General features: G+C 37.0%; 1 protein-coding gene across 4 annotated transcripts in view; it reads left to right on the top strand.

Moving 5' to 3' along the window:
- Window positions 1-27,485, top strand: part of DIAPH2 (diaphanous related formin 2) — a 952,586-nt gene that overhangs the window by 213,992 nt on the left and 711,109 nt on the right. For all 4 annotated transcript variants that reach the window (XM_075836589.1, XM_075836591.1, XM_075836588.1 and 1 more), the window contains 4 exons: window positions 9,002-9,076; window positions 9,157-9,226; window positions 9,927-10,063; window positions 12,997-13,105. In XM_075836589.1, coding sequence (XP_075692704.1) covers window positions 9,002-9,076; window positions 9,157-9,226; window positions 9,927-10,063; window positions 12,997-13,105 — 391 coding nt within the window. The remainder of the gene's footprint in view (window positions 1-9,001; window positions 9,077-9,156; window positions 9,227-9,926; window positions 10,064-12,996; window positions 13,106-27,485) is intronic.

A 27,485-nucleotide genomic window follows, 5' to 3' on the forward strand; every position in this document is an offset into this window, starting at 1 on the left:
GGGGCAGTATTATAGTAGTTATATTCTTGTATATAGGAGCAGTATTATAGTAGTTATATTCTTGTATATAGGGGCAGTATTATAGTAGTTATATTCTTGTATATAGGAGCAGTATTATACTAGTTATATTCTTGTATATAGGGACAGTATTATAGTAGTTATATTCTTGTATATAGGAGGCAGTATTATAGTAGTTATATTCTTGTATATAGGGAGCAGTATTATAGTAGTTATATTCCTGTATATAGGGGGCAGTATTATAGTAGTTATATTCTTGTATATAGGGAGCAGTATTATAGTAGTTTTATTCTTGTATATAGGAGGCAGTATTATAGTAGTTATATTATTGTATATAGGAGCAGTATTATTGTAGTTCTATTCTTGTTCATAGGGGGCAGTATTATAGTAGTACATTGGGTGAACCAATTTCACATGGCATTGCTTTTAGCGTGTTGAAGATAATAATATATATATCAAACTGCCTATTGTATTCTCCGGACAAAGAGATCCGGCGTTCATTATACTTCCTCAGACTATGAGGTTAGTTCTGAGTTATTTTACTCTTATTTAGAATATTTTGTACAGATTTTGCTCTTGTATCAATTAAATCAATAGTAAAACACAGATTGTCGTTTTACACGACATCTGTTCCTTCTCCCATCAGTAAGACTGTTGGTAATAATAGTAATAATTTTGTTGCCTTATACATTTACATTATGTTACCTGATTTCTTAAACGCTGGATATATTTTTTTCTTCCTGTAGCTTTCAGGCAAACATAAAAGATTTGAAATATTTCCGTCAAGCTCGAATGTAATTGACAAACTTAATTTGGAGCAGATGGCAATGGAATATTTCATTATTTAATTTTGATAATTAGGTGCATAACACTGTAATCCCCACCAAACAAATACACGACTAATGATCTGCCCTTGTTGTGTATTTCTCTGCAGTGTTCAAACACCATTGCAGCGATAGCCACATGTCAGTTATCAGCCTACACATGTCGGCGTGTACTGGAGATTAGATTTTTCTGTAAACAATGACGTGGAAAACAACACAGAGTAACAAACATTATTCGTCGCCTATATATAGAGCGGATCCTATGGCTTTACAGGACATTTTTCCATCGGACAGGTTCCTTCATTGGAGACCTAGAGAGTGGACTCAAAAATAAATAAATAAATGGGCTCCAAAGTGCCAATCAGGAGTCAAAATCTAGAGCACCACGTTCACATAGTGGATAAGGGAGAAGGAATTTTAAGCAGGTAAATCACTTGTGCCCCCTTGGTCATTTTGATTAGTCATTACAGCTAAATTTGTCACTGTAGACAGTAGTTGCATGCGGTACATGCTGTACAATAGATCATCGCCTGACTGGCACTTGGGGCGTCCCTATTCATTCACCTTAATTAGGTCATCCTATAGGTATTTTACTATATGGGAGCTTGTTATTATGGCAAATCTCAGTTATCATGCCATTGACCGTGTACCTACGGAGCAGTGGACTCTTCCAACAGGTCAGGAGAACTTGCGTATAGTACATGCAGTTTATCGTCACCTGACTGGCACTTGGGGGCACCCAACATAGGCTTCCTCAATTAGTACGTCCTACAGATAGCCTAAAATATCAAAGCTTGTAGTAATGGAAAATCCCAAATATCAGACTGTATGCAGTGTAGCTTTGCGGAGTCTTGACTTAAAAAAATAAAAACAAAATAAAACTTGACTTTTGGACAGAACAAAAAATGTATAGGGCAATATTTAAAAATGTGGAAAAGTACTCATGCAGTTTATTACTACTCCTTCTATTCTTGAGCTGATGCTTCATATTGCCAATATGCCAACTGCAATGCCTCATAGGACGGGAGTGGTGAGTCCTCTGGAGCAGGGCATGGGAAAAATACAGCATCTTTGTAGCAAAATTGCCGTGAGTGATGCCACCTCCACCAGTCCTTTTTTTTTGGATCCGCAGCCCCTTAAATGTTGGGATTGGATAGGATCTTGAATTGAAGCTGAAGTTTCAAACAAAACACATACAGAAGATTTGTACAGTGTAATAGATGGCAATGCCTCAATAGGGGTCCAACTGGGCCCGTGTGTCTGAGGGACCCATAGATCTCCTGCCATTGGGAACAACAGTAGTGCCATGGGTGGGCAGTGTGGTAACATAGTGCCAATGTTTTACCATAAGCTACCACTGTATTTGGCATTCAATCTGCCCGGTCCTTGCAACGTGACCTACAAGTTCTGCTGGGCAACTTTAGTTGGGGAAAATGGTCACCCAACAACTGCACAACCGCCTTTGGCCCAAATTTTCAACAACTGATGAATCTAAACATCACGGCCAAAAAAGCGACAAAAAGTGTGAAAAAATATGACTCTTGCTAATACACTCTGGGTTTTGTGATGCATTTTTTTGGCAATGCGGCTCTAAGTTCCCATGTAAACGACCGTACGGTTCATCCGTAATTATTGACCGTAATTAAGGACCCATTCATTTCTATTGTCTATGGACATCTTTCAGTATTTTTCCGTCCATTATAGAACCTGTCCTATTCTTGTCCGTAATTACGGCACGGACTCTCCCATAAAAGCCTATGGGTGCTTTTATGTAAATACGGACGGCTACGAATGTCCATCTGTAAACCGTCCGCATTTACCGAAACGTCGCTATGCAACATGATGGTGACATCATTTGCAGCCCCTCTTTTTTTTAATTTTACGGATCCGTGTATTCAGATCAAATACGGATGACTACGGATCCGTATTTACGGACAGTATTTCGGGATAGATGAAAATACGGTCGTGTGTATATGGCATAACCGGTTAATCACAAGATTTCTGCGTGCTTCACCTTTGCAAGCGGCGCAGAAAAAAGTGCACCGCAAAATCGTGGCAATGTAAGGTGAAACCGAACCTGGTATCACCCGTACAACACTTTACTACAGCACGGCTGCTGCTTAAACTGGCACCCTAAGGGTTTATTTACACAATGAGGTCACTGTCCGCTTTATTGCCTCAATGAGTAAAAAAATCACAGCAAACTCCTGCTATTGGGTCGCAACTTCGGAGAAAACACTGCATTTTGTGGCAATTTTATGGTAATCGCGGGAATAAAGTGCAATTGGAACGCACCGTGTGAATAGAATCTAACATGGGACACTTATCTTTACGAGAGATCAGTCATTTAGATCTCTTCACAATCAGGAGCCTGAAGTTTGTGGAGACCTCTCGATAGTTTGTCAGCCTGTGTTTTTGTTGTCAAAAAATAGAGGAGAGAAGATGAAGTGTTTATGATTGTTTTTAATAAACTGTTTTGATTTTGCACCTCCAGGTACAACATCTGTTACCATAATTTCCCGTAAAAAATACAAAATATGTAGGAGTGTAAAACCATTGTAAATCATCGTTGTCATGCAGAGGCCGCTAACTAGAGGCAATCCGGAGGTGCGGAGTATGGGAAACAAATCTGTTTTCCCCTATGTCGGGAAGCGATGCTGATTTAGTCATTACAAAACTTTATCAGTTTAGATAAATTTAATTATGTTAAAATGGAACAGCAGAGAAATCTGGGAGAACTGGGACCTCATCTAAATTCCTACTTTATACATGCAAATTTCTTTAGGAAAAGTTTATGTATCCAGCTTAAAGTTAAAATGTAAAATATATTACTGATCAAAAATACATATACATTGCAATATTGTAGAGCTATTTCCTTTCCAGTAGTAGTTATATTCTTGTATATAGGGGGCAGTATTATAGTAGTTATATTCTTGTATATAGGGGCAGTATTATAGTAGTTCTATTCTTGTACATAGGGGGCAGTATTATAGTAGTTATATTCTTGTATATAGGGGGCAGTATTATAGTAGTTATATTCTTGTATATAGAGGGCAGTATTATAGTAGTTATATTCTTGTACATAGGGGGCAGTATTATAGTAGTTATATTCTTGTATATAGGGGCAGTATTATAGTAGTTATATTCTTGTATATAGGAGCAGTATTATAGTAGTTATATTCTTGTATATAGGGGGTAGTATTATAGTAGTAATATTCTTGTATATAGGGGCAGTATTATAGTAGTTATATTCTTGTATATAGGAGGCAGTGTTATAGTAGTTATATTCTTGTATATAGGGGCAGTATTATAGTAGTTATATTCTTGTATATAGGAGGCAGTATTATAGTAGTTATATTCTTGTATATAGGAGGCAGTATTATAGTAGTTATATTCTTGTATATAGGGGCAGTATTATAGTAGTTATATTCTTGTACATAGGGGGCAGTATTATAGTAGTTATATTCTTGTATATAGGAGGCAGTATTATAGTAGTTATATTCTTGTATATAGGGGGTAGTATTATAGTAGTTATATTCTTGTATAAAGGAGCAGTATTATAGTAGTTATATTCTTGTATATAGGGGCAGTATTATAGTAGTTATATTCTTGTACATAGGGGGCAGTATTATAGTAGTTATATTCTTGTATATAGGGGGTAGTATTATAGTAGTTATATTCTTGTATATAGGAGGCAGTATTATAGTAGTTATATTCTTGTATAAAGGAGCAGTATTATAGTAGTTATATTCTTGTATATAGGGGCAGTATTATAGTAGTTATATTCTTGTACATAGGGGGCAGTATTATAGTAGTTATATTCTTGTATATAGGAGGCAGTATTATAGTAGTTATATTCTTGTATATAGGGGGTAGTATTATAGTAGTTATATTCTTGTATATAGGAGGCAGTATTATAGTAGTTATATTCTTGTATATAGGAGGCAGTATTATAGTAGTTATATTCTTGTATATAGGGACAGTATTATAGTAGTTATATTCTTGTATATAGGGGGCAGTATTATAGTAGTTATATTCTTGTATATAGAGGGCATTATTATAGTAGTTATATTCTTGTATATAGAAGCAGTATTATAGTAGTTATATTCTTGTATATAGGGGACAGTATTATAGTAGTTATATTATTGTATATAGGGGACAGTATTATAGTAGTTATATTCTTGTATATAGGGGGCAGTATTATAGTAGTTATATTCTTGTATATAGGAGCAGTAGTATAGTAGTTATATTCTTGTATATAGGGGCAGTATTATAGTAGTTATATTCTTATATATAGGGGAAGTATTATAGTAGTTATATTCTTGTATATAGGAGCAGTATTATAGTAGTTATAGTCTTGTATATAGGGGCAGTATTATAGTAGTTATATTCTTGTATATAGGGAGCAGTATTATAGTAGTTATATTCTTGTATATAGGGGCAGTATTATAGTAGTTATATTCTTGTATATAGGGACAGTATTATAGTAGTTATATTATTGTATATAGGGAGCAGTATTATAGTAGTTATATTCTTGTATATAGGGATAGTATTATAGTAGTTATATTATTGTATATAGGGGGCAGTATTATAGTAGTTATATTCTTGTATATAGGGGCAGTATTATAGTAGCTATATTCTTGTATATAGGACCAGTATTATAGTAGTTATATTCTTGTATATAGGGGCAGTATTATAGTAGTTATATTCTTTTATATAGGAGCAGTATTATAGTAGTTATATTCTTGTATATAGGGACAGTATTATAGTAGTTATATTATTGTATATAGGGGGCAGTATTATAGCAGTTATATTCTTGTATATAGGGGCAGTATTATAGTAGTTATATTCTTATATATAGGGGCAGTATTATAGTAGTTATATTCCTGTATATAAGGGCTGTATTATAGTAGTTATATTCTTGTATATAGGGGGCAGTATTATAGTAGTTATATTCTTGTATATAGGGGCAGTATTATAGTAGTTATATTCTTGTATATAGGGGCAGTATTATAGTAGTTATATTCTTATATATAGGGGAAGTATTATAGTAGTTATATTCTTGTATATAGGAGCAGTATTATAGTAGTTATATTCTTGTATATAGGGGGCAGTATTATAGTAGTTATATTCTTGTATATAGGGCAAGTATTATAATAGTTATATTCTTGTATATGGGGGCAGTATTATAGTAGTTATATTCTTGTATATAGGGGCAGTATTATAGTAGTTATATTCTTGTATATAGGGGCAGTATTATAGTAGTTATATTCTTATATATAGGGGAAGTATTATAGTAGTTATATTCTTGTATATAGGAGCAGTATTATAGTAGTTATATTCTTGTATATAGGGGGCAGTATTATAGTAGTTATATTCTTGTATATAGGGCAAGTATTATAATAGTTATATTCTTGTATATGGGGGCAGTATTATAGTAGTTATATTGTATATAGGGGCAGTATTATAGTAGTTATATTCTTGTATATAGGGGGCAGTATTATAGTAGTTATATTCTTGTATATAGGGGCAGTATTATAATAGTTATATTCTTGTATATAGGGGCAGTATTATAGTAGTTATATTCTTCTATATAGGGGCAGTATTATAGTAGTTATATTCTTGTATATAGGAGCAGTATTATAGTAGTTATATTCTTGTATATAGGGGTCAGTATTATAGTAGTTATATTCTTATATATAGGAGCAGTATTATAGTAGTTATATTCTTGTATATAGGAGCAGTATTATAGTAGTTATATTCTTGTATTTAGGGGGCAGTATTATAGTAGTTATATTCTTGTATATAGGGGGCAGTATTATAGTAGTTATGTTCTTGTATATAGGGAGCAGTATTATAGTAGTTATATTCTTGTACATAGGGGCAGTATTATAGTAGTTATATTCTTGTACATAGGGGTAATATTGTAGTGGATATATTCTTGGACTTAGGGGGCAATTATATAGTAATTCTGTTTAAGGAATTGAAGATCTTGATATAATTTCTACATTTGATCATCATTTAGTTTTGCCAGGTTCTTGCCCTGAAAAGGTTTATGCTTTCTTTTTTTCCTTTAGCTGTCAGTGTTTGGAGTTTAATATTTGCTGTTTTTATGTCATTGCATGTGATTACCAATTTTCTGCGACACCCAACTAGTAGATGGAAAGTTATTTTTTAACCCATCTACTTCTAGTTTCAACCGTACTGAGAAGTTTAAGAAATATTCTATGTTTCTTATAAAAGGATATGTTTATTAGCACTTGCCAGTGTTTTTTGATCTCCTAGTACATCCTAAAGTACAAGGGACATTTTTTTAAAGCACAGTGACTTGACATCACCTTTTTAGGACTTTGATTCTAGTCTGTAGCCGTCTGTAGTACTCTGAAGACTATTACTAATTTGAGGCTATTTTGGCAGTAATTGCTAGTCATTTTGGCACCATGATTGCAACACAAAATATTGCTAGGGTATGGTACTGCTAACAAAAATACTTGGACATCTCCTAAACACACTGGCTCAGTGGCTATGACTGGTGCTTTGCATCTGTCAGCGGGTTTAGTTTGACCCCAACAAGATAAACATATACATGAAGTTTCCTCCTAATTGAACTAGTTTCTTCCCACCCTCCAATTCTTCGATAAATTGTTGTTCAATGAAATTGTGAGCCCCACTGGGGAAAGATGAATGTGAAAGAGAATATTTTCTATAAACCGCTGAATAATATTCTAGTGCCATGTACACAGAATAGGACTGACCTGCAGATTCGTTGAGTCCAGGTTTTGACAAAATAATGTGCCCCCGAGATCCAGCAGAAGACAACCCCATCGGTACTGACTTTGGAGCCAATCCCTTGCCACTGGGATCTATTTCTTATGGGTTAATTCACCAATAAATAAATTAGATCTTGATATGTCTTGTCTTGGTGTGTGCAATAATAATAACAACAAAGATTATATTGCAATTAAAAGTAGACATGTATAAATTCTGTATAGCTAGAGGGTGGCCCGTAGAATCATCTTTTCTGGGGGACCTAAGGAACCCCTAATCAGCACAAGATAAATAAAAAATAAAGAATTAAAAATGTAAATGTTCCGATCTGTTTTAATCTACACTTCATCATAATTTAAGGGTCCTCTTACATGGCCCGACGTGGGCCATGTAAACGAGCGGCGATCACAAGGAGCGATGTATGGGGACGAGCACTCGTTACTACGATCGCCCGTCCCCATACATTTCCATCCTGTCGGCAGCGCATCTGCCTGTTTACGCACCAAGATGTGCCGTGGTCAACGATCATATTTTCGGCTGCATAATTGATACAATGAGCCGATGAACAAGCGTTTGCCTGTTTATCGGCTGATCGTTGCCCTTTTTACACGAGGCAATGATTGCGAGCAAGTGTTAGGTGAACGTTCGTTTGGCTAAATAATTGGCCCGTGTAAAAGGTCCTTCAGACTGTTGGTGCTATTATCCCTGAGAACTTTTATTTAGCTCTAATAATAATCATATGTGCAATCTGCAATTTTTCCAAAGTGTCTATTTACAAGGTGCAATCAAATCACGGTTTATTAAACCCCTATTTTCCCGCACGGTTGGAGTACACCCCAGGTTGCATGTGTAGTAATGGTGTGGATTTTTTTCGGCGCTACATTTACAAGAATCCAACGCCACAGAACACAATTGTTTAATCAATGTCAAATTTTAAAGTGTAGCTAAACGTTTGACAAACTTCTGACATGTCAGAAGTTTGGATTGGTGGGGGTCCGAGCACTGAGACCCCCACCAATCGCTAGAACAAAGCAACAGAAGTGCTCGTGTGAGCGCTCAGCCGCTTCGTGTCTGTTCAGCTTTTTCTGGAGATAAATGTATCGTGTACGGACCCAATATAAAGTCTATGAGCCCGTACTCCGATACATCGGCTTTCCGGAAAAAGCCGAACAGACATGAAGCGGCTGAGCGCTCACACGAGCACTTCTGTTGCTTTGTTCTAGCGATTGGTGGGGGTCTCAGTGCTCGGACCCCCCACCAATTCAAACTTCTGACATGTCAGAAGTTTGTCAAACGTTTAGCTACACTTTAAGAACCTACCAAAGAACCTCAAGAAAAAAAACTTTTTGTTTTTCTCAGCTCAGTAAAGTGATTTTTTTTTCTCTCGACAGTTGGGTTAACAACTTTGGACATGAAGGCCTCGGGCTCCTGCTGGACGTTCTGGAGAAGCTGCTGGATAAGAAACAGTAAGTGTCCTTCATTATTCTGTTCACAACCTTCTGCTTCTAAGACTTCATCTTACGTCTTATTTTCTCTTCTACCTAAGGCAGGAAAATATTGACAAGAAGAATCAGCATAAACTCATCCAGTGCCTGAAAGCTTTCATGAACAATAAGGTAGGTGGGACAAGTTAGAGCGGAGCGCATTCACCCGCCACTTCTCCGTACTTCTTGCTGAACATGAAAGATCATCTTCTCTTCGGGACGATTCGGTCTACGAAAAAGTTGACCAGCAATTTACTGGATTACCATTCACCATTTTCTGCCAATACAAATTGGTCGACCAATTAGAATAAACTGGAACCGGAATTTAAAAACAACATTTTTTATTTAAAAAAAGATATTTAATGATAGGATTTATCTTTAATGAATTTTAGAATTGAAGAACAGCTGCCATCAGAGAGGAGTAATTTTTTACTTTTACACACTGTTTAGTTTTAAGCTGTTTGTAACATTTGTATACATTATTTTTTTTTATCCATCAGAGTTATTGTGCATACGTTTTTTTTTTTTTAAATTCACTATTTTTCTGCCTGACAGTCAAAACCTGTCAACGCTCTGCTGACAGACACACCCCTTAAAGCTTAATTCAGCTTTTATAGTGCACTACACTCATTCTGGTATATTTTTTACAGTAAAAGTTTGGTGCAATTACTTCTTTCCATATGAGTGACCACAGAAGAGCATGTTTTGTACATGAAAACTGAACCAGCAGGGGGTGATGTGAAATGGAAGCTTAAAAAAAATCTGTATACAGTTCTGGATGTTCTGGATAATTGTATCTTGAAACAGATGCCATTTGCTTATTCTTAAACAGTATGGCCTGCAAAGGATGTTGGAAGAAGAAAAAAGTTTAACTCTTCTGGCAAGAGCTATTGATCCGAAACAAGCGAATATGATGACTGAGATATTGAAGATATTGTCCGCCATATGCATTGTTGGGGAAGATAATATGTAAGTGACATTATATGGTCCCTATTTATATAACATTGCACGCGATACAATATTCCAATTAATTTAATGAGATCCTTAGATATCCCCTCTGGTTCAAGAGGCGCCTTATATACACTGTGTGCACAATTGTTAGACAAGTTGTATTTTGGAGGATTAATTTTATTATTGAACAACTGCCGTGCTGACGGTCAATCCAAAATGTTATTAACCTAAAACCTGAATATTTAAGAAAGTAAAAGTGACGTTTTGGTATTCTTAGGAGAATATCTGTGTGTGCAGAATTATTGGGCTACTATTAGGGGGAGTTCACACTGAGTTTTTTGGCACATTTTTTGATGCTGAAAATGCGCCAAAAGATGTCCGAAAACTATTCCCATTGATTTCAATGGGAGGTGGAGGCATTTTATACCCGCGAGCGGTAAAAAACGCTCGCAGGAAAGAGAAGCGACGTGCCATATCTTTGGGCATTTACGTCTCTGTCATCTCATTGATGGCAAACGGCGTCAAAATTTGCAAATTCTGCCTGCAAAAAACTCTGCGTGAACAGGGCCTTAGTGTGCAGAATTATTATGTAAATAAATAAAAAAGGAACATTTTAGGCTGGGTTCACACAGAGCTTTTTGACGCGGAAACCGCGCTGCAAAACGCGCCAAAAAAACGGCCGAAAATGCCTCCCATTGATTTCAATGGGAGTCGGAGGCGTTTATTTCCCGTGAGCGGGAAAAAGAAGGGACATGCCCTATCTTCGGGCGTTTACGCTTCTGACCTCCCATTGACATCAATAGGTGGCAGAGAAAGCGTATTTCGTGAAAATCGGAGTGCAGGCAGAGGAAAATCTCCCTCCAAAATTCTGATGCAGATTTTCCTCCTTGAAAAAACTCTGTTAATCAGGTCCTTACCATGTCACTTGTTTATTTTTATCTGAGCATAATAAACAACAACTCAAAATGTACAAATAAAATTTCCCCCAAAAAAATAATCCGTGACCAATATAGCGCCCCCTTTTCAGTAACCGTCATAAGCCGTCCATCCATGAAGTCTGTCCGTTTCTTAATCAGTTGACGATCAACTTTTTGTGCAGCAACCGCAGCCCCCGGACACTGATCAGAGGGGTGGACTGTTCTCCTTCACCGGAAATCTGCTGTTTAAGAAGGGCCCACAAGTTCTCAATAGGGTTTAGGTCAGGTGAGGAAGAGGCCATGTAATTATTCTTTCATCTTGCCCTGCAGTGGAGTACTGCGATGCATGCGATGGAGCATTGTCCTGCATAAAAATCATGTTTTTTTTGAAAGATGCAACATTTTCCTGTGCCGCTGCTTGATGAAAGTGTCTTCCAAAAAGTGGCAGTAGGTTTGGGAGTTGATTTTTAGTCCATCTTCAACATGAAAATTTCCAACTAATAGCAGCCCATAGCAGTACCCCACCTCCACCCTGCTGGCGTCTGAGTCTAAGTGGAGCCATGTGGCCATTACTGATCCAGCCACGGGTCCATCCATCTGGTCCGTCAAGAGTCCCTCATCTCATCCGTCCATAAAACCTTTGATAAATCCGTCTTCGGATATTTCTTGGCCCAGTCTTGACGTCTTGTTGAGTGGTGGTCAGGTTTCAGGTTCCTTACCTCGGCCGTGTCTCTGAACACCTTGTACTTCTGGCCACTCCGGGGAGGTTGCAGTTCTTGAATATGACGGCACTGGAGGATAATGGCTTCCTGGTCGCTTCAAGTTGGATTCTTCTCAAATCTTTGGCAGTTAATTTTCGGGTTTTTTTCAACACGTTTCTTGCGACCCTGTTGACTATTTGCAACAAAACATTTGATGGTTCTGTGATCACGTCCCAATATCTGAGAGTGCTCATCCGTCTGAAAGACTTAACAATTTTTGACTTTTCAGAGACCGTTAAATCTATTTTTTGGCCAATTTCTCCAGACCTAATAATTCTGCACACCTTGATATAGGGTCTTAATCTCCTTAGGCCACACCCCCTCATTACACAAATACATCACCTGATCTGCTTCATCCAATAAGCAGTCAAATTTATACTGCTTGTAGTTGGAAAATATGCATAAAAATGATGATATGGTCAAAATACGCGCCTAATAATGGTGCACACCGTGTATAATGTGATCCGTTGTCCTATGTCACTTATGAAAATATTTTATTTTCTCTGCTATGTTCTAGCCCTTGCTTCCCTTTCCAAATATTTGTAGCGCTCACCTTCCCTATGAAGACTTGTGGGTTGGCACCGGCACATTCCAGAAATTGGCACTATCTATATTGCTTTCCCGTGTTCTTACCCATGAACATTTTTCAATAATTCAATAATTGTACCACTTGGGCTCCACTTATGATGGTATATAGCAGATTGCGTATTCTTAAATGAGCTCCGTTGCAATCGGCACCATCTATATACAGTAATTGACCGGATACCTTATGTCACCTTTGTAAGCAATTGTCCTTCCGTTATGTTCTGGCCAATAGCTCAGAAATTGTAACACCTTTCAATGACTATGATAAGACTTGAGGGTTGGAAAATAGTGCAAAATAAATCCAATTCTTCCCCCACTGGTACAGCCGGCTCCTTTTAAATCCTAACATTATCCATTTAAAGGGATGTTTCTTTCAGCTCCAGCGATTCTCTGCTTGCAGGTCCTGACAAAAAAAAAGATACAATGTCCCTGAGGGCGGTGCATGACTCCGGGATTCAAAGAGCATGAGAGATAGAAGTCATGCTCCGCCCCCTCAAGTCCTGCACCAGGAATAACCAATGCATCTGTATTGTCTAGAGTGTTCCTTTAATCGTTTAAAATAAAGTGTACACAAAAGCATAAAAAGCTGTTTTCCATTTTAGATGCTCTTGGATTTAAAATTCCAATATGTAAAGTAAATGTAATATCAATTGTGTTTGTTTTTTGATTGTCTTTTTCTGCACATTAGATTGGAGAAACTTCTAGAAGCGATCAGTACCGCAGCTGAAATTAACAACAAAGAACGTTTTGCATCAATTGTAGAAGGATTAGAAAATCATGAAGCTCTTCATGTCCAGGTATTGAAATATAAAAACATATAATATTCCTATCCCGTTCACATCCATATTCTTCTATATACAGGGAAGAATTATAGTTATATGTATACTTATACATAGGGGAAATTATTATAGTAGATATATTCTTGTATATAGGGGCAGTATTATAGTAGTTATATTCTTATATATAGAGGAGCAGTATTATAGTAGTTGTATTCTTGTATATAGGAACAGTATTATAGTAGTTATATTCTTGTATATAGGGGGCAGTATTATAGTAGTTATATTCTTGTATATAGGGGCAGTATTATAGTAGTTATATTCTTGTATATAGGAGCAGTATTATAGTAGTTATATTCTTGTATATAGGAGCAGTATTATAGTAGTTATATTCTTGTATATAGGGGGCAGTATTATAGTAGTTATATTCTTGTATATAGAGCAGTATTATAGTAGTTATATTCTTGTATATAGGGGGCAGTATTATAGTAGTTATATTCTTGTATATAGGGGCAGTATTATAGTAGTTATATTCTTGTATATAGTGTCAGTATTATAGTAGTTATATTCTTGTATATAGGAGCAGTATTATAGTAGTTATATTCTTGTATATAGGGGGCATTATTATAATAGTTATATTCTTGTATATAGCAGCAGTATTATAGTAGTTATATTCTTATATATAGGGGCAGTATTATAGTCATTACATTTTTGTATATAGGGGCAGTATTATAGTAGTTATATTCTTGTATATAGGGGGCAGTATTATAGTAGTTATATTCTTGTATATAGGAGCAGTGTTATAGTAGTTATATTCTTGTATATAGGGGCAGTATTATAGTAGTTATATTCTTGTATATAGGAGCAGTGTTATAGTAGTTATATTCTTGTATATAGGAGCAGTATTATAGTAGTTATATTCTCGTATATATGGGCAGTATTATAGAAGTTATATTCTTGTATATAGGGGGCAGTATTATAGTAGTTATATTCTTGTATATAGGGAGCAGTATTATAGTAGTTATATTCTTGTATATAGGGGCAGTATTATAGTAGTTATATTCTTGTATATAGGAGCAGTGTTATAGTAGTTATATTCTTGTATATAGGAGCAGTATTATAGTAGTTATATTCTTGTATATAGGTGGCAGTATTATAGTAGTTATATTCTTGTATATAGGGGCAGTATTATAGTAGTTATATTCTTGTATATAGGAGCAGTATTATAGTAGTTATAGTCTTGTATATAGGGAGCAGTATTATAGTAGTTATATTCTTGTAAAAAGGGGCAGTATTATAGTAGCTATATTCTTGTATATAGGAGCAGTATTATAGTAGTTATATTCTTGTATATAGAGGGCAGTATTATAGTAGTTATATTCTTGTATATAGGAGCAGTATTATAGTAGTTATATTCTTGTATATAGGGGGCAGTATTATAGTAGTTATATTCTTGTATATAGAGCAGTATTATAGTAGTTATATTCTTGTATATAGGGGGCAGTATTATAGTAGTTATATTCTTGTATATAGGGGCAGTATTATAGTAGTTATATTCTTGTATATAGTGTCAGTATTATAGTAGTTATATTCTTGTATATAGGAGCAGTATTATAGTAGTTATATTCTTGTATATAGGGGGCATTATTATAATAGTTATATTCTTGTATATAGCAGCAGTATTATAGTAGTTATATTCTTATATATAGGGGCAGTATTATAGTCATTACATTTTTGTATATAGGGGCAGTATTATAGTAGTTATATTCTTGTATATAGGGGGCAGTATTATAGTAGTTATATTCTTGTATATAGGAGCAGTGTTATAGTAGTTATATTCTTGTATATAGGGGCAGTATTATAGTAGTTATATTCTTGTATATAGGAGCAGTGTTATAGTAGTTATATTCTTGTATATAGGAGCAGTATTATAGTAGTTATATTCTCGTATATATGGGCAGTATTATAGAAGTTATATTCTTGTATATAGGGGGCAGTATTATAGTAGTTATATTCTTGTATATAGGGAGCAGTATTATAGTAGTTATATTCTTGTATATAGGGGCAGTATTATAGTAGTTATATTCTTGTATATAGGAGCAGTGTTATAGTAGTTATATTCTTGTATATAGGAGCAGTATTATAGTAGTTATATTCTTGTATATAGGTGGCAGTATTATAGTAGTTATATTCTTGTATATAGGGGCAGTATTATAGTAGTTATATTCTTGTATATAGGAGCAGTATTATAGTAGTTATAGTCTTGTATATAGGGAGCAGTATTATAGTAGTTATATTCTTGTAAAAAGGGGCAGTATTATAGTAGCTATATTCTTGTATATAGGAGCAGTATTATAGTAGTTATATTCTTGTATATAGAGGGCAGTATTATAGTAGTTATATTCTTGTATATAGGGGGCAGTATTATAGTAGTTATATTCTTGTATATAGGAGCAGTATTATTGTAGTTATATTCTTGTATATAGGAGCAGTATTATAGTAGTTATATTCTTGTATATAGAGGGCAGTATTATAGTAGTTATATTCTTGTATATAGGGGCAGTATTATAGTAGTTATATTCTTGTATATAGGGGCAGTATTATAGTAGTTATATTCTTGTATGTAGGGGGCAGTATTATAGTAGTTATATTCCTGTATATAGGGGCGGTATTATAGTAGTTATATTCTTGTATATAGGGGCAGTATTATAGTAGTTATATTCTTGTATATAGAAGGCAGTATTATAGTAGTTATATTCTTGTATATAGGGGGCAGTATTATAGTAGTTATATTCTTGTATGTAGGGGGCAGTATTATAGTAGTTATATTCCTGTATATAGGGGCGGTATTATAGTAGTTATATTCTTGTATATAGGAGCAGTATTATAGTAGTTATATTCTTGTATATAGGAGCAGTATTATAGTAGTTATATTCTTGTATATAGGGGCAGTATTATAGTAGTTATATTCTTGTATATAGGAGGCAGTATTATAGTAGAAATATTCTTGTATATAGGGGGCAGTATTATAGTAGTTATATTCTTGTATATAGTGGCACTATTATAGTAGTTATATTCTTGTATATAGGGGGCAGTATTATAGTAGTTATATTCTTGTAAATTGGGGGCAGCATTATAGTAGTTATATTCCTGTATATAGGGGGCAGTAGTATAGTAATTCTTGTATATAGGGGCAATATTATAGTAGTTATATTCCTGTATATAGGGGCAGTATTATAGTAGTTATATTCTTGTAAATTGGGGGCAGCATTATAGTAGTTATATTCCTGTATATAGGAGCAGTATTATAGTAGTTATATTCTTGTATATAGGAGCAGTATTATAGTAGTTATATTCTTGTATATAGGGGGCAGTATTATAGTAGTTATATTCTTGTATATAGGAGCAGTATTATAGTAGTTATATTCTTGTATATAGGAGCAGTATTATAGTAGTTATATTCTTGTATATAGGGGGCAGTATTATAGTAGTTATATTCTTGTATATAGGGGGCAGTATTATAGTAGTTATATTCTTGTAAATTGGGGGCAGCATTATAGTAGTTATATTCCTGTATATAGGGGGCAGTAGTATAGTAATTCTTGTATATAGGGGCAGTATTATAGTAGTTATATTCTTGTATATAGGGGCAGTATTATAGTAGTTATATTCTTGTGTATATCAGGCAGTATTATTGTAGTTATAGCAATGCACGTAGGGGGCATTATTAAAATGCTGATTTTATTTTGTACAATTGCCCTTTAGTCTACTTTTAATTTATTTTAACTATAGACATTTGATTATAACACAACCATATGTTGTCAGACCAATTACCATATTCCTGGCCTTTTTAACAGGAAACATATTTATAAACAGCGTGCGATTGTTAAACTTTCGTCTATTATTAGCTCCCCGACTGCTGTATATCTATTTTAGTGTTGTATAGAACTTTGTATAACGACATTTTACTGGGAAATTGGTTGTTAACACAGCTAACGATGGTTTTGTTAGATTTTTACAAACGGCCACCTTAGCCTTGGGACATTAAGCACTGATAATGGTTGTATTCCTGAAGATTATTGCCTTTGTGTTCAGACACTTACTGCTTGCTTTGTTTAATAGCACATGTGCCGAGCTGAAAATGTTCTCAATTGTGCAGAATATCTGCTGCAAATAAGTGGACAGTAGTCACTTAACCAATTTACCACTAGACATGCAATAATTGGGAAGCCAAGCACAAAGTAACATAATCACATCTATCTATCTATCTATCTATCTATCTATCTATCTATCTATCTATCTATCTATCTATCTATCTATCTATCTATCTCATATCTATCTATCTCATATCTATCTATCTCATATCTATCTATCTCATATCTATCTATCTCATATCTATCTATCTCATATCTATCTATCTCATATCTATCTATCTCATATCTATCTATCTCATATCTATCTATCTCATATCTATCTATCTCATATCTATCTATCTATCTCATATCTATCTATCTATCTCATATCTATCTATCTATCTCATATCTATCTATCTATCTCATATCTATCTATCTATCTATCTATCTATCTATCTATCTATCTATCTATCTATCTATCTATCTATCTATCTATCTATCTATCTATCTATCTCATATCTATCTATCTATCTATCTATCTATCTATCTATCTATCTATCTATCTATCTATCTATCTATCTATCTATCTATCTATCTATCTCATATCTATCTATCTATCTATCTCATATCTATCTATCTATCTATCTATCTATCTATCTATCTATCTATCTATCTATCTATCTATCTATCTATCTATCTATCTATCTATCTATCTATCTCATATCTATCTCATATCTATCTATCTCATATCTATCTATCTCATATCTATCTATCTCATATCTATCTATCTCATATCTATCTATCTCATATCTATCTATCTATCTATCTCTCTCTCTCTCTCTCTCTCTCTCTCTCTCTCTCTCTCTCTCTATCTATCTATCTATCTATCTCATTATCTATCTCATTATCTATCTATCTATCTATCTATTCATTTTTTAAATCTCTGCATTCTGTCAGTGATTGAAAGCATGATAATTAATATATAGAAGCTGTACAGTCTTAAATCCAAACTGATACATTTAACCTGCACTGATACATTGTTGCAAACTATCAAGGCAGGAAAGAGCAGTCCTTTTGCTGATCACATCTGCGTCAGGGCTCCGTTCATGGGTTCCGTCAGAGGTTTCTGTCAACCTGCACTTTTTTGCCGCAGTTTTTTCTGCATTTTTTTGCAGCGTTTTTCATATGCGTCCATAGAGCATAGCGGGCAAAAAAACGCAGCAAAAAAAAAAATCTTTCTTTCTGCCTCCCATTGATTGTAATGGGTGGACAGAGGCGGAACCGTGACAAGAAAGGACATGCCTCCGTTTTTTCCTCTGAGCGGCTAAAATCATCTCGGGAAAAATAACTCCTGTTTTCTGTTGTTTTTTGCCGATGATTCCGATGCGGTTTTCGCTTCAAAATCAGCGCCGAAAAATTGTATATGAACTGGGTTTAAGTAGTATTTGGTACCAGCCACCCTGATATTATCTCCATGTCAGATGCTTTGATAAGCGAGGGACGAGCGAGGAAATCCAGCCGGCGGTTCGCGTCCCCCACATAAGATCAGTGTGGCCGGTTATAAGAACAGACTAGAACAATCTGTTGGAGAAATACGCCATGTACTGAGGCATTGTGTGCGTGGGGTTTCAGGGGCCGGCAGCATGAATTGGCGCAGAGGAGCTGTATACAGTGTGTACGGCGCTGTATACGGATTTTCCCTAGCAATGACCTGAGGACAGGAGCAGTTTTACAATGAAAGGAGGGTGAATTGGTTAATAAAGTGTATTGCAATATTTCTTGAAATCGCACGCCCTATACATTATAAAAGAAAAAAATGAAATGATCGTTGCCTCTATTTTGGAAAGATTTGTCCCTCTTGCGTGTTTTGGTTCCACTCCTCTTGGCTTTTGCTCATAAATACTGATCTAAAATTCGGCCGTGTGAGGGGCTTTGTGCTGCAGATTTTCCGTTGGTATTTCAATGCAGGAAATCCGCATGTAATATGTTCAGGTGCCCTTGTAGGTTTTCAGTACTAATCCCCTTCAATCTCCAGAGTCCCTACATTTTGACCCCCATGAATAGAGAGTGTTGGCATATCCTAGCATTATGTGTTGAGAATAACCCCTTTAGGCTTTATTTACTTACAATTTTTTAAGAAAACCTTTAAGCTGAGCCGTAGACTGTCCTTTATGTGCGGTCATTTTTGGGCTGCGGTTTCGCGGGGATCACTTATTTTTTCGCCCTATAAATAACCACATCAGGGTCTTGTCACATTATTTATCTCATTATCATTTCACTATGCAATAAAAAGGTGAATTACAAAATCAACAGGACGAGTTCTGACGACCAGGCCTGTTCCCCAGCCCGTAAATTGTCTCTGATCCAATAAGCTTTCATATAGAACGAGGCCGGTGATCACTTCTTTTACCTTTGCAGACTTGACCTTTAAGAACAAATCCCCTTATTGGTCCATTAAGCAGCCGTCTAAGAGTTAAAGAGAACGGATGGCGCTGGAGTCTGACTTCTGGCGCGCCGGTCACTTGTCATTGATGAATTTACATATATCATAATGAATCCTATAAACTATAGCGCGGTGGCCGGCGCTGCCTAACAGAACCTCTGAGAACGAGGCAGGAACCCGACTGACAGCAGAGACTTTATCTCGTCATTATGTCTCGGTTCAGTCTGTGGTGTCGGGGTGGCGGATGTCTGGAAGTTAAACAGGTCGTTTGTATCATTGAGGAACATTGTACAATACGGGAGAGTCCAGAAATAACATCGAATGGTTTCCAGAAACACTGTCCTGCTGAGCTGGTGTATCTAAGCCTATCATGTGTGACATGACCTGCTGAGCTGGTGTATCTAAGCCCATCATGTGTGATACTGGCTGTTAAGCTGGTGGATCTAAGCTTATCATGTTGGATACAGTCTGCTGAGCTGGTGTATCTAAGCGTACAATGTGTGATACTAACTGGTGTATCTAAGCCTATCATGTGTGATACTAACTGCTGAGCTGGTGTATGTAACCCTATCATGTGTGATACTAACTGGTGTATCTAAGCCTATCATGTGTGATACTAACTGGTGTATCTAAGCCTATCATGTGTGATACTAACTGCTGAGCTGGTGCATCTAAGCCTATCATGTGCGATACTAACTGCTGAGCTGGTGTATCTATGCCTATCAGGTGTGATACGAACTGCTGAGCTGTTGTATCTAAGCCCGTCATGTGTGATACTGTGCTGTTAAGCTGGTGGATCTAAGCTTATCATGTCGGATACAGTCTGCTGAGCTGGTGTATCTAAGCGTATAATGTGCGATACGGTCTGCTGAGCTGTGTATCTGATCTTATCAGGTGTGATACTGTCTGCTGAGCTGGTGCATCTGATCTGATCATGTGCGATACAGTTTGATGAGCAGGAGTATCTAATCTTATTATGTGCGATACTGTCTACTGAGCAGGAATATCTAATCTCATGTGTGATACTGTCTGCTGTGCTGGTGTATCTAAGCCTTGTCCGTTTTCCATTGCTACAGAGAAGTTTTTCGTCACTCGGTTTCTGTTCTTCGCTTCTCTGCTATAATAAAGTGCGTTTTTATTAATGTTATAATAAAGTTCCGGTAACGCAGTTTTAGCGCCTCAGGAAACGATGCGAGGAGAGAATTCTGCAGACGTATTTATTGAAGTCATGAGTGTTGGTGAAGGAGGGTAAAAGTCAAGTCATTGGGATCACTTGTGGAATGAGATCATGATTGAGAGGATGGCTCTTCCCTCAGGGGTTAAGGCCGCCTGACACTGGGGCTTCTGTAATCTTTACAAGCCAATATGAGAAGCGGAGGGGGCGGATTAGTGATGGAGGGTCTCTCTCCCTCTCTCTCTCTTTCCTCCCCTCTCCTCTCTCTCTGTCTTTCTCTCTTCTCTCTCTCTTCTCTCTCTTTCTCTCGCTATCTCGCTCTCTCTTTCTCTCGCTCTCTCGCTATCTCGCTCTCTCTTTCTCTCGCTATCTCTTTCTCTCGCTATCTCGCTCTCTCTCGCTCACTCGTTTTCTCTCTCTCTCTTTCTCACTCTCGCTCACTTGTTTTCTCTCTCGCTCTCTCTCGCTCACTCGTTTTCTCTCTCGCTCACTCGTTTTCTCTCTCGCTCACTCGTTTTCTCTCTCGCTCACTCGTTTTCTCTCTCGCTCACTCGTTTTCTCTCTCTCTCTCGCTCACTCGTTTTCTCTCTATCTCTCGCTCACTCGTTTTCTCTCTCGCTCTCTCTCTCGTTTTCTCTCTCGCTCTCTCTCTCGTTTTCTCTCTCGCTCTCTCTCTCGTTTTCTCTCTCGCTTTCTCTCTCGCTCTCTCTCTCGTTTTCTCTCTCGCTCCCTTTCTCGTTTTCTCGCTCACTCGTTTTCTCGCTCACTCGTTTTATCGCTCACTCGTTTTATCGCTCACTCGTTTTATCGCTCACTCTCTATCTCTGGCATTCTTTAGGATGGTTACAATCGCTATAAAATTGCAGTACTGAAAATATACATAGCAGAGCTGAGTCTGTCAACATAGTAAACTGAGTCTGTCATTAGAGACAACTCCTGGTGATGTCCCAATGTTATATAGGACTGTAGATAGAACCACTGCTGCCCCGTATGTCAAATACTTCTGTTATCAATTATTATTATTATTTCTTTTTTTCTAGGATTTACTCAATATTATTATTATTATAATTATTATTATCATTAGTATCATTCTAGTGTTGTATTATTATTCCTCATGTCCACGCATCATTTGCTGTGGTATTTTATTCTTCATCATAGATCATTAGCCACATTTTTCCCTTTATGACTGTACAGATGTAGCCATCTTTATCTTGACTTAATAGATTAATTCCACAGCGGCAGGAAACTTTTTCTTGACTTTTTCAATAGCTTTTGTTGTGTGATATCACACTCCAGCAAGTTATCAGAGTCCAGATAAAGATGGCTACATCAGTACCTGTGCTGCTCATCCGCTTCCGCCGTTCACAACATACAGGCTGTCATAAACCGCACCTGTAATCTGCTGACATAAAATTCTCTTCTCAAAGATGTTCCGTAGCTGGAGGGCGGTCTATTAAATAGCACATTTCCCTGCAGACTTCATATTACGCACCGCAGCTACTTCAGAACCTCTTTTTGCAGAGGAGTAGTCAGACTGAATTTTGAAGAGATGGCGGCAATCAAGTACTGTGGGTGAGGGGGCTGCTTCATTGTCAGGTCACATAGACGGATGGTGCCAGTTCTGTATGATTGGTGCCCTCCTGTGCTGATTATATAATTATTATTAAGACATTCACGCGCAGGTGTAGTAGAACTAAGTTTGTCGTTTAAAATGTCAAATATCAGTAATTCTCCCTCTGTTAAACCTGGGGCATCTGTGTATTTAACTGGTTGCCAAAACAGAAGGAGAATACTCGTCCGGAGCGGCGGGTTTTTGCCGCATTAGGACGAACATTTTCGTCCTGTGTGACTGCCGGTGTGCGGGCGCGATCAGGAGCGGGGCAACGGCTGTAATAGACAGCCGCAGCCCCGTTCTAACGGCGGAGAGAAGAGAGATTTCTTCTCTCCGCCGTTAACCCCTTGAATGCGACAATCAAAGCTGATCACGCCATTCAATGTGATCGCATCACAGGAAATCCATGGGACGCGATGGAGGCCCATAACTTGTATGGCCAGACAGCCTGGGGTCCATTGAAGGACCATATTCCCTTTTGTTAGGGCATAATACTGAGGTATTCTCTAATAACTGCCTGTGTACAATCAGTATATATATATATATGTGCCAGTACATTACAGTTCAAAAATAAAAATCAAAATGAAAAATCCCTCTATGGGATTAAAAAAAAAAAAGTAAAATTAATTTGAAACAAAAGTAATGGAAAATAAATTTTTTTTTTTAAAAACACACACCGAAATCCACATTTTTTTCAATGAATACATTTTTAAAATAGAAGTCCCAAAACAGGAAGTAATACAGGCATATTTGGTATCGCCACGACCGTAACAACCTGTACAACAAATGTATATCATTATTTATGACGATCAGTGCATGGCATATTAAAAAAACAAACTGCAGTGGAACTGCTTTTTTTTCTGCATTTTCGCCAAAATAAAAACGTATCTAAATTAAACGATGATGTATTTTTAGAAAATAAAATGACACCTGCATAAAGTACAACTCCTACCGCAAAAAACGAAGTCTCCTACAACTACGTCGTACAAAAAATAAAAAAGTTATGAGGGCCGGGATGCAAGGAGGGAAATATAAAAGAAATTGTTCTGTCCTCCAGGTCAAAATTGGCCGTGTCCTTAAGGGGTTAATGTGAGGACTTTGTGACCACTTCACTGGCAATAACCAGGTAATGGCTGCAGTACAAGACGCCGGACTCCAGCAATCACTTCATCAATCAGAGACCATTAAACTGAACAGGCAGAGTCGGAGTTCGGTTTTCCTTTAAGATTCAGCTCCAGCCTTAGCCTATTTTGAAATACCCTTGCCCAAAGCAGAGTGGCATTTCTGCACCCCTTCCCCATGCCCTGCCAGCCTCCCTTTAGCTACATCCCTGGAAAAAGGATTGTTCAAACCTTTAACACAACTGGTGGTGATACTACAATGTTTTGTCTGTGGTTTTCCATAGAACTGCAGGTAGATTAGTAACTTATCACAATGCATAAAAGAAACAAATCCTCGCAGATTCAGCTCTGCTACATCTGCACATACAGTATATCATGAGTGTGAGTGGTATTTATCCTTTGAATTGCCTCCAGATAAATGAAAGACAAGTAGAACTCGTTCGTATGTATTAAGAATATTCAGAACAGAAAAAGTCACAACACGCCGCAGGAAGCGCCAAACCTTTTATACGATTTTATAAGACTGGCAAACCTGCTCGTAAGGGCAAGAATAACTACAAGAGTCATTAACTAGTTTCTGATGGAGACGTCTGCTTTACCAGTAATGTATTAATACAAGCCATTAAGCTAGCCGCTCTCCTGGCAGCAAGCAGTCAGAGCAGATGGCACCTCCAGTTGGTATTAATGTTAGGATGGGCACGTGCCTTGGCATCTCCCGTCATGTCTCTGATCTCCAGAAAAACAAGACCTGCTCAAGCAGCCACCATGATGATAATGATGATGATGATACCGCTTATTGTAGGTAACTAAACTCTGGAAATATTCCTTGTGCCAACAAGCTAGAACCAAAATGGTCCATCACCAGGTCAACGAGTGGAAGAGAAAAAAGCAGTAAGGCACGGCGCCACGTAGTGCAGGTAAACAATGGAAGAGTTGTCAAAATCAGAAGAGCAGGTCAAGTTCTGACCTTTTTGAGGTTGTGAAAACATAAGCACAACTCTGATGTAGTCTAGGAAATAGTTGATCCAGATGCAGCCACGTCCCTTCCGGTACCGCAAGCAGCGCAGTGAAAGTGACACAAGGTTAGGGTTAAAAAATTGGACATATGGAAAGGCGCTGTTTGTATGGTATGAGTAAAAGGAATCCAGGTAGAAGTGTTGTATCCAAAAAACTATAGATTTATTGAGGTTACGCGTTTCGACGTTGAACGAACGTCTTCATCAGGCCAAGAGCACAATGATAAAAAGGGCCACCTTGTGTAGGGAATGAAGAATTGAGTTAAATCATAAAGAACCGCCAAACATGGGTGACGAGCTCTTCTCTGACGTCATGTGGGGTCAGAGTGATGCAAAACAAGAGCTGAGGGCGAACTTACAATTGATAATAAAAACAGTCAAAGTCAATGCAAAATCAACAATAAATATAACACGCAGAGAATGGCCAGGTCTCAAAAATAACAAGAATAGATAATACATGAATATCGGGAAAACTGAAATAAGAGCCGACACCAGGTCAGGCTTCTTGTAAAATGAAAACTGACCAAGAGAGTATCATTGAGTTCAATATGGGGGGCAACCCCACAAAGTTGCAATTGAGAATCTCTGAAAAATCGGGTCGCTCCTCTTCCTGTTTCTATATTCATCATTATTGAGAGGGTTCATATATTGGTGTTTCCCAGTCTCCATGAGTCCTTCAAACAGGGTTGGACTGGCCCACCAGAACACCAGAGAATCCTCCAGTAGGTTCAGGCTCTGAGACGATAGTGGGTCCAAAAGGTCCAGCAGAAAACAACCCCATTTTGAGGTAACTTTGGAGACAATCACTTGTCATTCGGTTCCATTTTTTATTATTATTATTATTATAACAAATAACCTGTAAGACCTCACTGATGATATGAGAACAACTATTACAATGCAATTATATGTTGTCATGTTCTGTATAGATGGAGGGTGGGCCCCGAGAATAATTTATTTTGGTGGGCCCAAGGAACCATAGTCTAACACTGCCATTGAGCAAAAAGAACACGTGGTGCCCCTACCACATCCACAATTACCTTCTTCTATTTTAAATGAATAGTGACTGTAAAAACAATATTTTTTTGTAGTTACCCCTCAAGAAAATCGACAGATGGTATTAATTTCCCATGCAGAAATGGGTAATATCCCTGGTGGTCTAGGGTAGTGAATTAGTAAATGGTAACATACCTGGTGGTCTTGGAAAATAAAGGGTTAACTGGTAACATCTCTGGAGGTTTAAGGTAGTGAATTGGTTAATGGTACTATCCCTGGTGGTCTAGGGTAGTGAGCTGGTTAATTATCACATCCCTGGTGCTTTAGGGTAGTGAATTGGTTAATGGTGACATCTCTGGTAATCTAGCGGCAGTGAATTGGTTAATGGTAATATCCCTGGGGGTCTAGGGTAGTGAACTGGCTAATGATAATATCCCTGGTGGTCTAGGGTAATGAATGGGTAAATGGTAACAATCCTGATGGTCTAGGGAAATAAAGGGGTGAATGGTAACATCCCTTGTAGTTTAAGGTAGTGAATTGGTTAATGCTTCTATCCCTGGTAGTAAACTGGTTAATTATTACATCCCTGGTGGTTTAGGGCAGTGAATTGGTTAATAGTAATATCCCTGGTTGTCTAGGGAAATAAAGGGGTGAATGGTAACATCCTTGGTGTTCTAAGGTAGTGAATGGGTTATTGGTAATATCCCTGGTGATCTAGGGTAATGAATTGGTAAATAGTAACATCCCTGTTGGTGTAGGGAAATAAAGGTGTGAATGGTAATATCCCTGGTGGTCTAAGGTAGTAAATTGGTTAATGGTGACATCCCTGGTGATCTAGGGTAGTGAATTGGTTAATGGTAATATCCCTGGGGGTCTAGAATAGTGTAAGTTCACTCTGCAGCCCCTGTGGTGCAGAATAGACTGCCTAGACTTTTACTATTTCTAAGTAGTCCAGATGGATGAAAATCTGGGAAGGAGCATTTGCTAGACCAAACAGAGACCACCCGCCGTTTACTACTATTGGAGTTAGTCATTTAATGTATGTCCTAAACATCTCCCGCTGGGGAACTGATATTTGAACCCCAACTATCAAGCCGTCCTGTTGATTTGTGAAGTGGAGGAGGTGTCTTTACATTTTTTTCTTGGCACCCCATCGATTATATAAAGGAGAACATTCAGCTTGACAAATAATTTGCTCATCGTGTTGAGAGCCTAAATCTGAATTGTGAATATTGAATATGAATGAAAATAATTTTTAAATGTCATTGTTTGAAACTGGTAGCAAAAAGGCAGTGCAAAGTGTCTGACAAGAACAGAACATTGACTATACGGACCTAGTATAATAATAATAACAACAACAACAACAACAACACAGAACAGGTCATTGAAAGCCTACATCATATTTTCTATTACTAGCCACCTTTAAAGGAGTTATAATAAACTTTTTCTTGAAATGTTAAATAAGTAGCACCATACTTTCTGCTTAAAATATAAATTCTGTCAATTTAAATTTATGTTTCAAAGAACCATATTTTCACTTTGAAGATCAACATTTTGTGTGAATTACATTTTGTAGGTGGTGGCGCTGTTGCATTGGGGTCTGAGTCCTTTTTGCCATTTGCAGTGTGGTCAAAAGTGGTACTACACGTAACTACGTTTTTTGTTTTTTTTTAGCAATTTGACCTACTTAGTGGCTGATAAAATGGAGTGTAAAAGTTTCCATGTTGTTAGTTTTTCTCATTGGTGAGATTTATTATTATTCACGGTTTACATTTTTTGGTGTTACTGTAGATATAATCAGATGCATAGATAATTTATGTGTGTTTGTTTTACAAGGTAATATTTGTTTGCAGGTTTCGAGGGTTGGAAAGCTAACAGTGATATATTACTATCTCACTGATAACCAAGG

This window comes from Rhinoderma darwinii, chromosome 8 (genome assembly GCF_050947455.1).
Source record: "Rhinoderma darwinii isolate aRhiDar2 chromosome 8, aRhiDar2.hap1, whole genome shotgun sequence".
Taxonomy (NCBI): Eukaryota; Metazoa; Chordata; class Amphibia; order Anura; family Rhinodermatidae; genus Rhinoderma; species Rhinoderma darwinii.